General features: G+C 43.6%; 1 protein-coding gene across 14 annotated transcripts in view; it reads right to left on the bottom strand.

The window, feature by feature from the left end:
- Positions 1 to 12,582, bottom strand: part of pum1 (pumilio RNA-binding family member 1) — a 152,607-nt gene that overhangs the window by 49,188 nt on the left and 90,837 nt on the right. For 9 of the 14 annotated variants that reach the window (XM_085962833.1, XM_085962842.1, XM_085962845.1 and 6 more), the window contains one exon: positions 2,435 to 2,543. In XM_085962833.1, coding sequence (XP_085818959.1) covers positions 2,435 to 2,543 — 109 coding nt within the window. The remainder of the gene's footprint in view (positions 1 to 2,434; positions 2,544 to 12,582) is intronic. The other 5 variants (XM_085962843.1, XM_085962834.1, XM_085962838.1 and 2 more) reach the window with 1 other exon arrangement.

Here is a 12,582-nt window from a genome sequence, read left to right as displayed (position 1 = left end):
ACACTTGTAAATTGCTTGGCTCTTCCCATCCACAACATGTGAATAGAATATTGTACTTGTAGCAGTTCGTTAATGTAACTTCACTGAATTTATGAGGAAGGGTTAAGGAAGTCGGGCTCATTTTTTTTGGCGAAGAGGCATTTGCAAAGTGACCTGTCTGATTGAAGTTCCCCAAATTATGAAGGAAACTGACAAACTGATCCAAATTGTCCAGTGTGGTGAAATGTTTACTTATCGGGGACAAACGTTAAGACCAAGAAGTGAAGTCAAGTCAGTTTTTCCTATGAAGGGTAACAGACGTGTGCAGTAAGTGACTGTGAAAGACACCGACACAGACAGTATAAATGGACTCAAAAGAGAATTATGAACTCACAGTTATATAGTCTATCTCGTCCCAAAGCACCTAACAGCCAATTAATGACTTCTGAAGTGTGGCCATTGTTGTTATGTGAGCAAAGATGGCAGCTATTCTTGCCATGAGATGATTGACCCGTTAATGTGTTTTGGTGGTGTTGGTTGAGACAAACATTGGTCAGACTACTCCCATGCTACTCTTCAAAATAGTACCATGGGATAAAAACAGAAAATGCTGGAGATACTCAGCAGGTCAGGCAGCATTGTTTCAGGTCGATGACCGACCTGAAACATTAACTCTGTTTCTCTCTTCACAGATGCTGCCTGACCTGCTGAGTATCTCCAGCATTTTCTGTTTTTATTTCAAATTTCCAACATCTGCAGTATTTTCTTTTTGTATTAGGACCATGGGATTTGTATGCCCACCTCAACAGGCAGACTGGGCTTCGGTTTAATACCTCTTCATCAACAAAGCAACACTCTCTCAGGTTCTGCAACCAAGTGTCAAGACTAGATTATGTGCTCAAATTCTGGAGCGAGGCTCGAACCTACAAGCTTCAGACTCATGTGAGCGCGCTAATACGGAGCAAAGCCGACACTCAATCGAGTATTTCTGGAAAGAAGTGAGGAAAATGGTGAGCAGAGTCTATTGGCCCTTTCTTCATCCTAAAAATTCTTGGTCTAAATTTTTTTTTTTTTTTTTATAAATGACACAGCTTCAAGTATCTGAACTATAAAGATCTGGTAACACAGCACCGCACTGGAGAAAAATTGTATTCACCAATTAAAACCAACACTGTGCAAAGCCACCCTCAGAAAAACAACAAAACTGAACAGAATTATCTTAGGTGTACAAGTTGCAGTTCCACTGGAGATAAATTCATGCTTTTTCATCATAATTTACTCTAATATAAATCACCCAACTACATCAACTGACATTTCAGTTTTTAAGCAGTTGTTCAATCAAGACTTACTTTAAGATTTCATAACATTCCTAGTTAAACTAAGTTGCAAACCATCCTGGAGGTCAAATACCAAATAAAAATGCTCTTAACAAACTTGTTTGACCCTCTTCAATCAGATCTGAAACACACGCAATCACAGCCCCACAAGGCCCCCAGCCTTTTTAAATGACGAACCACATTTTCTCTATGGACTCTGACTGCAGGCATAGGTGGTTATTCAAGCAATGGTGGCACCGTTTTAAGTAGCTTGGCAGCCAGGAATCTGTGGACATGAGAATGGGGAAAAAAATCCAACACCACCTCCAAGCAGGAATTCCCGTTATCTTTTCAGAAAAGTTAGCAAGAGATCAGTAACTCAACGTCTGAGTGCACCAAAACAAGCAGGGAATAGATATTGAACAGCCAATGGGTTTTTAACAAGTCTGTTCACCAACAAAGATGTTTGGCTGGAGGTGACCTTCGAGCAGTCTGCCAGACTTAACATCAAGAAACTATAGCATCATTTCCCAAAAACTGTTACTGATGGAAGATTAGAGCAGCTTTACCGTCTACGGAGAAGGCGGTTAAGAGGTTGGGACAGGACCTCATCAAGGTATGTCAAGCATTAGATATAAAAGGTACTTGGGACAAAGAGGCCTGAAATTTAAATGAGTGAAAAGTAAAAGTAAAACAGAACTTAAAACCTACTCGCACAAAAAGATAATAATCTACCAAGAACTTCAAGGGAATTCAAATTGCTAGGTGAGGCGCATTGAACACCTGGGGGAATTAACTTGATGGACCTTCCCATTTGTATGAACAAGAAACTGAGGATAGGGAAAGGCCAAGTCTGTCATCATCTCTGATGCAAATTTGCCATTTCAAAATGGTTCATATAGTTCTCGCACCACAGTTAGAATCTGTTTGCTGTTAAGAAACTCCCAACATGATGCAATTGAACAGTATCTCAGGTGGTCCTGTCAGACAACATGGTAAAAAGCATCTTGTATCCAGAAGCACGGGTAAGAATGGTTTGTTAATATTAATTCCATTGACATTGATATTGATCCTTGATAATTAAAAAAAATACAATTGAACCCAAGTTTGCTCTTTGCTAAAACCATCAGACTCCTTACCTGAAGCTCCCCATGCACTGTCCCGCCACTGATCCCCAAGAAAGATCCCTTTAGGTCCATCCTTGCTTGTATCATCAGACTCCCAGAATTTCTTACCAGGCAGAAGCTGCTGCGTGTGAAAAAGGAAGATTTTTAGAAGGGAAAAAACCCCCCAGAAAAAGCACATGACAAAGTACAACTGAAAAGGAACATGTTTTTGTTGTTATACAACGTTCCAGGACCCACTGTCTGTTAGCACACAGATCAACAGCAGGACCGACCAATGCTGGAGCGGTTTTCCCAGCCACGTCGTGAATAAATTGCAGGCTATTGCGGATATTTGATCAAACATTCTTTTGTTAAATCAAGTTGTCTCAAAATTTCCCAATCTCCTCAGTTCCAATGCACTTTCCTCCTCCTCCCTAATTCTCCCACTGATGCTGATCTCCAGTCCAGCTCCTATCCGACACCAGAGTGCCTCTTTGGCAGCAGACACTCGGCCACACACTGCAGGTGGGAATCGCTGATCTAAAACAACTATCACAAGGTCAGCAATGCCCAATGCTGTGAAAAGTAGAATCTGATCCCTGGATGAAACAACAGTATTGAGTGGGAGCTACAAGCTGGGACCAGCAATGAGCCGGGTAGCAAAAGCAGAGGAGTTTAATTTTGAAAACTGGTATGTTTATGGGTTTGCGATTTAAAAAAAAAAAAGCAGCCACAATTTTCCATTGGCCCTGCTCATCAAAAATCTTAAAAGGCAAAATTACAGCATTACAGGTTAATTACCAACTAATGGAAGATTATCAACTGGATCGGAGAAAAGCATGTAACCAAGCCATATAGATGCAAGGCCCCAGGTTGAATTCCCAATCTGTATTGGGCTGGCTGATCCTAGCCACCATTGACACTGGAATTCCCGAAGGGGAAATCAGCTGCAATCCATAAACACCCCCAGAGTGAAAAATGTACAGGAAACTTTGGTTTATCCGGAGGTTAACTATCTGGAATGCTCGAGCCACCGGCAAAAATCAGGAGCCGTTTCGTTGTTTTTTTTTTCTTTTCGTTGCTTTTTTTTCCCCACCAGTCAGGCTCTGCAAGGTCTCGCTGAAGCTGTTGCTAAGCTGCAGAGACGCTTGCAAGGTACGGCCGACTGTTTAGAAGCAAGCAACAGGGTTTGTTGCCAGATACGGAGCTCAAAATCTCCGTATGTTTCAACATTAGCGCTGGTTCGTCCGGCAGTTTTGATGGGACGGCAACAGTTCGGTCCCGTCGGTGCCGGATAGCACAAAGTTTCCTGTATGTGGATGTTCCATGAGGGCAAGATCAGGACCCATCAGTCTCTCGGCTCACTCGTGGAGAATGGACATTTGAGTGCGATACTGGTGCCATGGAATAATACTCTGCAGCTGTCAATGCGTCTGCAGGAGACATGGAGGAGAAAATTGCAACTAAAAAAACCACACTTGAGTAGTTTAGCCTTCCTCATTCTTTAGAAGAAGCTCAATGTCATTCGAAAAATAGGAATTGCTGTCAACAATGGTAGTGGGGGGGGGGGGGGGGATGCATGACCTGCAGACCCTTTAAGAATTTTAGACCTTGTGCAGCAATATTGCTCAGGTGATAATACTACACCAAGGAAAATAAAACATGGTAAGCAAACTTTCCTGGGTGTATACACAACTGGTACTGGGAACAAGACACAAGGTGATTTAAATACAGCATATGGGGAAGCAGAAGGTGGACAGAGAGGGAATCCCCGAGGATTTTGTCAATCTTATGCAACACACGAGAACATAAATGTCTTAAAGGGACAGTGTCGCTAGGCGAATTCCTCCCCTCCCCCAACAGATAACCATTTTTTGCTTGTCTACAGACATTGACCAAATATGGAAAAACACAGTCTGTATAGCTTTTTGTTATTTAATATTGAAATCTTTCCAAAACCCTGCCATAACCACACACTATTTCACTGGTCTCAAGTAAATACTTCAAATTGTCTTTCAGCAATACTTCGCCAAGCTGCTGGTGACTGCAGATATTTAAAAGATAAATAAATGGTCCGAGTCATATTTTAATCTTCAATTTACCAAGCAATACATTTAAATACCAATATTGCTGACCAAAGAGTAACTTTGATGCCTCCTCCAGGTGACTACACAGTCTGCAATCAGCCAAAGTTCAAGGAGGACGAGCAAGTACACACCAATGACCCAGAATAATGTGATTAACGAATTGCTGCATATGGCATGTGGATGATCTGGAGCCCTGTGTACATCGAAGAATCAGAGATAAGATTATTCTGCGGTGGCTTTTTTTTTTTAAAACACACTATGCAGGGTTCTGAACCAAATGTGGAAATGCATTTAAGAAACATTTCCTGTTGCTTAAGGCTCTGCAAGTAGAGCATGTAAATAAATGCAGTGTGAATTTAAACCTATCGAAGATTTTGTGCGTTTTACACTGCTGAAACTTCCTAGGGACTGATTTATGCACCTTGTCAGAGGGTATTCTCGAGCATCTTGCACCTGGTTTCTTTCTGTACCGTGCTTTATTTACAATTTTTAAAAATTCATGACTGAATGAATGCTTAAAAATAAAGACTTCATGTACCTCCACCTGCACTGGTTACCACAAACAGCTATCAAAGTTTAACGACATGTTTTGTTCTACATAAGAACATAAGAAATAGGAGTAGGTGGTCATTTGGCCCCTCGAGTCCGCTCCGCCATTCAATAAGATCATGGCTGATCTGATCTTGGCCTCAACTCCACTTCCCTGCCCGCTCCCCATAACCCTCGACTCCCTTACTTTTCAAAAATCTGTCTATCTCCACCTTAAATATATTCAATGACCCAGCCTCCACAGCTCTCTGGGGAAGAGATTTCCAAAGATTCATGACCCTCAGAAGAAATTCCTCCTCATCTCCATTTTAAATGGGTGCCCCCTTATTCTGAAACTGTGCCCCCTAGTTCTAGATTCCCCGAGGGGAAATATCCTCCCTGCATCTACCCTGTCAAGCCCCCTCAGAATCTTATACATTTCAATAAGATCCCCTCTCAATCTTCTAAACTCCAATGAGTATTGGCCCAACCTGCTCACCCTTTCCTCATAAGACAACCCCTTCATCTCAGGCATTAACCTAGTGAACCTTCTCTGAACTGCCTCAAATGCAAGGATATCCTTCCTTAAATAAGGAGACCAAAACTGTACGCAGTACTCCAGGTGTGGTCTCACCAACGCCCTGTACAGTTGTAGCAAGACTTCCCTACTTTTATACTCCATTCCCCTTGCAATAAAGGCCAACATTCCATTTGCCTTCCTAATTACTTGCTGTACCTACATGCTAACTTTGTGTTTCATGTACAAGGACCCCCAGGTCCCTCTGTACCGCAGCATTTTGTAATCTCTCTCCATTTAAATAATTAGCTTTTTTATTTTTCCTACCAAAGTGGATAACCTCACATTTTCTCACATTATACTCCACCTGCCAAATATTTGCCCACTCACTTAACCTATCTATATCCCTTTGCAGATTCTTTGTGGTCCTCTTCACAACGTGCTTTCCCACCTATCTTTGTATCATCGGCAAATTTGGCGACATTACACTGGGTCCCTTCATCCAAGTCATTAATGTACAGGAAACTTTGTGCTAACCGGCACCCACGAGACCGAGCTACTGCCGTTGCCTCAAAACTTCCGGATAGACCAGCGTCAATGTTCTCAGATAGGAGCTTTTCATCTCCGTATCTGACAACAAAGACTGTTGCTTAGCAACAGCTTGTCAGCACTCGGCCCGTGGCTTGGAAGCGTCTCTGAAGCTGTTGCTAAGATACAGAGACGCTTTCTGGAGCCTGCCGTATCTGACCACAAACACTGTTGCTCAGCAACAGCTTGTAAACACTCGGCCCAGTAGCTTGGAAGCGTCTCTGAAGCTGTTGCTAAGCTACAAAGGCGCTTTCCAGAGCCTGCCTGTGAAAAGAATGCTAGGAGAAGAAAAAAAACCTAACCAAAACGGCTGCTGATTTCTGCCGTTAGATCGAAGTTGCCGGACATTCAACCTCCAGATAGCACAAAGTTTCCTGTAGTTTATAAACAGCGGAGGCCCCAGCACTGATCCCTGTGGCACCCCACTAGTTACAGTTTGCCAGCCTGAAAATGCCCCATTTATCCCGACTTTCTGTTTCCTGTTAGTTAGCCAATCCTCTGTCCATATTACCCCCAACCCCATGAGCTTTTATCTTGTGCAGTATCCTTTTATGTGACACCTTATCGAATGCCTTCTGGGAATCCAAATACACTACATCTACTGGTTCCCCTTATCCACCCTGCTCGTTACATCCTCAAAGAACTCTAGCAAATTTGTCAAACATGATTTCCCCTTCATAAAACCATGCTGACTCTCCTTGACTGTATTATAATCTTCTATATGTCCTGCTACTACTTCCTAAATAATGGACGCCAGCATTTTCCCAATGACAGATGTTAGGCTAACTGATCTATAGCTTCCTGTCTCCCTCCTTTCTTGAATAGGGGTGTTACATTTGTAGTTTTCAAATCCAATTCTGAAAGGGACAGAACCCTCGGTAATTTCGCAAATGTGTAAACTTTCCATTGTTTATCAGCAAGGTCAGGAACAGTCAAACTCAATTGTTAAATGTGACTTTTGGAAAAGCTAACATTCTGCAAAATATTGCAATAATCAGGTGACTGAAGAAAAAGTGCATGCCTTTTACAATTCCTGTGTTTGCTCAATCATGGCTCTCCCCTCCAAAATCCAAGGATTCTAACAACACATTGCACAGAACAATCACCTTTCTCACCCTCGCGATGACTTCTGAATTTTCCCCAGTAGCGTTTAGATACCTTGCAGTGTCTCTATACTACAGAACTGTAAAAACACCCCTCCCCACCTTACCTACATTGCAGGCAGATGTCATAAACTGCCAGATATACAAACTCAGTTGTTTTAAGGTATAAAACTAACTGAAGTCCCTACAGACTGGCAATAAAAATAAAATATTCAAACGTTTTACTGGCCTGATCACTGGTGGGAGGAGAGCCGACGGCAGCAAAAGGACACGCTGCCATCTTCAATGGTCAATCGCCCACAGAATCCACTGCGTTTGATGATGTCAAAGGTGTCGATGGCGTCACCTTGAGCAACTGCAGTAATCCTGACACTGCACTTCAGCAAAAACAAGTGTCCCAACTACCGGACAGCAGTACAAAGTTTGGTTTTATAAAAGTTTCAGGTTCCTCGCAAAACAAAAGAATTCCAAACGGCATATTTCACTGGCACTAAACTGTCACGGATACATGCAGCAACTGAACAATTACTTGATGTCTGTTTTGAACATTATTGTCTGCGGGAGGTGGTTTCTTTAACAGTGAAAATCCCTCCCTCACAAGGTCACAAAATCAAGAGGTTTCCAATTATATTCTGCACCAGATATGAATAAAAGTCCCTTTTGGTTTTGGAACAGGAGGCCATTTAGCCCCTCGAGCCTGCTCTGCCTCTCAATGAGGTCATAGCTGATCTGCGACCTAACTCCATATACCCGCCTTTGCCCCATATCCCTTAAAACCTTTGGTTAACAAAACCTATCAATCTCAGATTTAAAGTTAACAAGTGATCCAGCTTCAATTGCCGTTAGCAGAAGAGAGTTCCAAACTTCTACCACCTTTTGTGTGTAGAAGTGTTTCACTCCTGAAAGGAAGGAAGGAGAGCAACCTTTTTGGCCAATTTGCTTTCCTCCTGTACTGTTGGTGGTGGCTTTTGCTTCGGTATGGTCCCATGGGTACTGCAAGTAGTGGCATCCTCCTACCTCCCTCAAATAACAGTATTTCATGTGAACCCACTGAGTGACAACAAACTACTGGACTGTGTTATCCACACACATGCATGTTCCAGCAGGAATCACTGCATGCCGCTCGGAAACAAGAACCTCGGACGATTCTTTGCTCGCTAGCCCAGGGTTGCCAAGACAAAGTGTTGCACGCCATACTGACTAAGATCTGGCAACTCAGGACAGACCAGCAATTGAATCCTGGGCCTTCCAGTCTGTATAGCTCAGTTACACTGTGGCTTTATCAATTCAGCCACCCGCAGAGCCCAAACAAATCTCCTGTTGGGGACAGACTATGAGTTGCATTCTAGACGATATACAAAACACACAAATTCATAAATAAGGATCGAAGATTTTTGCATGTACGATCAATCGCAATGGAAACAGAACTGTAAATATTGGATTATTTTTAAGGTAAATGGGCCTATATTCGCTGGAGTTTAGAAGAATGAGAGGTGATCTCATTGAAACGTATAAAATTCTTAGCAAGGCTTGACAGGGTAGATGCCGAGAGGCTGTTTCCCCTTGTTGGAAAGTCTAGAACTGGGGGGGTCATAGTCTCAAGGATGAGGAGAAATTTCTTCACTCAAAGGGTTGTGAATCTTTGGAATTCTCTACCCGAGTGCTGTGGATGCTCAGTCGTTGAGTATATTCAAGACCGAGGTTGACAGATTTTAGGGAATCAAGGGATATGGGGATAGGGTGGGAAAGTGGTGTTGAGGTCGAAGATCAACTATGATCTTATTGAATGGCGGAGCAGGCTCGAAGGGCCGTATGGCCTACTCCTATTTTTTATTTTCTTATTAAAGACAAATCAATTTACTAGAGCTTTAGCGTGCAGTTACACCACAAGGACTGACGTCATTCTGGAGCAATGTAATGAGACTCGCTGGAGCAGAGTCCCACACCACTACAGTTTGACAGTGTAAATCCACTGTGGTGGCAAATCAGGTTCTAACACGTGCCAGGACCTCCTACATCTATGGGGAAACTGATTTAGAAGCTTAGAGAGGGCAGACACAATCACCCGCACCATCTAAACTTTGAAGCTGCTTTGAAATTGTTGCTCTTTCAGTAGAACTTGCATTTACAGTGTCTTTCATGTCCTTGGACACCCCAAAGCACTTCACAGCTAATGAACTTATTTTTGAAGTGTAGACACTTGTTATGTAGGCCAATTCCCACATTATGACTGCACAAACAGCAATGAGTGGAGTGACCAGTTAATCTATTTTGGTGCTGTTGGCTGAGGGATGAACGTTGGCCAGGACACTGAGCAAACCCCACACCCCTCCCCCTTGTTCTTTCACCTCCACCTGAATAACCAGACACAGCATCAGGTTAACGTTCCATCTGAAGGACAGCACCTCAGACAATGTAGTACTCCCCAACTGAAGTCTAGATTACGTGCTCAAGTGGGGCCGGAACCTACAACCTTCTGACTCAAAGACAAGACCCACTGAAACAATGTGAATTTGAATTTGAATTCTGGGAGCCTAGAGTCTGTGAACCAACACCTGGCAATTCGGTTGTTAAATTGATCTTCTGTAGGCAGACGCATAGGCCCAGGAAAATCTGGTTAGAAGAGTCTGTTGCCAGGTTATGGAAAATTGATTTAACAGAAATGCTAACAGGTTCGGAATCAAAAGGGAAACATGAAATCAGACAGTATATGAATCAGCGATGTCAGACCAGTAGGCACAGTGTAAATGCATGAACGTCTAAGAGAAACAGATACACAATTTGTACTTAAAATGTACAGCGATCTGCTGCAGCTCAGGACTAAGCACCTGCTTCTGAACATTCCCTACAAAACGCTTATGTCCTAAATGGTTCCTCTTTTGAAAAGGTCTAAAATCCTATGGCACAATTACATTACTTTGCTGTGAAGCATCAATTATCAAAATGCTTGGCCATTTTACTTTGAGGTTTAATTCATTCTTTCACTCAACTAAAACAAGGTCATTTCCAAACAAGGCAATTGAGATTTGAAGAATTATCGAACGGTATTAGAGAAGTAATCAGTCAACTGAGTTGCACCGTTGAACAAATGCAGAGTAAAAAGGGGGATAATTAATCCATTTGCCTCCTTGCCTGGTGCATCAGACATTGCAGATGTACTTCTATGAAAAACAACATGACACTCGAGGATATTTTTATGAAAGGCAGGCAAAGAAATGAGGTGGGTGGAAAGCATGAGACTGCTCTCCTGCCCTCAAGGTTACTGAAAGTATTCAATCACCACAACCGCTGCAAACAAGCCATCAATAACTGCACTGGCCTTAAAAACTACTGAAACAACCCAGTCTACACAGCTTTCTCAAATCACTTCTACATTCTAAAACAATTTCTGAAACACGACAATTGATTTCTCCCGTGCAATCATCTAAATACACATTTGAAAATTTTAACTATTTGGCCTCATCAGCTCAAATGTGGAAACAACACTACTTGTAATACTGTAGAAGCGTTGGAATCAGACACTAACACTTTGTGAAGGAGCAAAGTGTTCCTTTTATTCAAATGTTTCATTAGATAAAGTACATGCACTGATCCCATCTGGGAGTTAACAGATGCTGTATCTAAGAATTAAACTAACTTTAAACCAGGAATGTATTAGGCTACGGGGGATACTTCTGTCCCAATAAGTGCCAAATGACTGGATCAACTGTAAAGCAACAGCAGACTTATGAAAAGTCTGTTCCCTCATTAGCTAGGTTGTCCTGTACTTTGCTACTTTACTTACATTGCCAATCCCGGAATCAGATGAAGAGCTCCCAAAGTTTTCAGTCACTATTGAAAACACTGGCCATTAACTTTCAGCCCAATTCTGACTGATCAGCAGATAACAGGCCAGGAATAGGGAAGCCAGTGGCACAAATATACTAATATAAAAATATGCTCATAAAACCCTACAATTAACTAACTGAACTAAAAAAAAACCCTGAAAAGACTCAACGGGCCTCAAAGTCCTGCTTTAGTGCTGTAACATTCCACGATGCAGATGATTCTCCACCTGCCCCGCACCCCACGGTGTTATAATCAGCTTTTTGTCCTCCAAAGGACTAGTTGTGAGGTGACTGTGCTATTTTACGAGTCTAAAATTCTCTCTACAATAGCCTTTTTTGATCTACGCGGGAAGAATGAGAATGCGTGCCATTTGACTGAGGGAGGCATTGCTGCTGGGTTCAAACTGGACCTCACCCAACATCCGCACACAACTTGCATTTAAGTAAAAGTCCCAAGGAGCGCTCGCAAATAAAATCTGACACCGAGCCACATGAGATATTAGGACAGATGACCAAAAGTTTGGTCGAAGAGGTAGGTTTTAAGGAGCGCCTTAAAGGTGGAGAGAGGGGTAGGGAGCAATGTTCCCTTCAAATGCAAAGTTCTCCCGTGCAGCCAGCTCACCAGCTTCTAAAAGAAAAACCGTATTTTGAATGGGCCGCGCACGCACCCGCATTTTTTTTTTTTTTTTTTTTTTTAAAAAGGGAACATTGGCAGAGAGTCGGAGGTTTAGGGAGGGAATACCAGAGCTTCGGGCCTCGGCAGCTGAAGGCACGGCTGCCAATGGTGGAGCGAAGAGAAAATCGGGGATGCGCAAGAGGCCAGAATTAGAGGAGCGCCGAGACCTCGGAGGGTTGTGGGGTTGGAGAAGGTGACAGAGATAGGGAGGGGGGCGAGGCTACTGGGGGGGGGGGGGGGGGGATTTGAAAACAAGGATGAGAATTTTTTTTAATCGAGGTATTGCTGGACCGGGAGCCAATGTAGGTCAGTGAGCACAGGGTGAACGGGAATTGGAGAGTTAGGATACTGGCAGCAGAGTTTTGGATGTACGCAAGTTTATGGAGGGTGGAAGGTGGGTGGCCGGCCAGGAGAGCATTGGAACAGTTGAGTCCATGGATGAGGGTTTCAGCAGATGAGCTGAGGCAGGGGTGGAGCCAGGTGACGTAACAGAGGTGGAGATAAAACGGCCCTGGTGATTGAGAGGATGTGGGGTCGGAAACGCAGCTCAATGTCAAAAGGAGGCCAAGGTTGCGAACAGTCTGGTTCAGCCTCAGCCAGTGGCCAGGGAGAGGGACGGAGTTGGTGGCCAGGGAGAGGGACGGAGTTGGTGGCCAGGGAGAGGGACGGAGTTGGTGGCCAGGGAGAGGGACGGAGTTGGTGGCCAGGGAGAGGGACGGAGTTGGTGGCCAGGGAGAGGGACGGAGTTGGTGGCCAGGGAGAGGGACGGAGTTGGTGGCCAGGGAGAGGGACGGAGTTGGTGGCCAGGGAGAGGGACGGAGTTGGTGGCCAGGGAGAGGGACGGAGTTGGTGGCC

The sequence above is a fragment of the Somniosus microcephalus genome, chromosome 20 (genome assembly GCF_052327205.1).
Source record: "Somniosus microcephalus isolate GS21.2 chromosome 20, FLI_Smic_1.0, whole genome shotgun sequence".
In the NCBI taxonomy this organism is placed as follows: domain Eukaryota; kingdom Metazoa; phylum Chordata; class Chondrichthyes; order Squaliformes; family Somniosidae; genus Somniosus; species Somniosus microcephalus.
The sequence above is the reverse complement of the archived record's forward strand: the minus strand, read 5'-3'. Positions and strand labels throughout refer to the sequence as shown.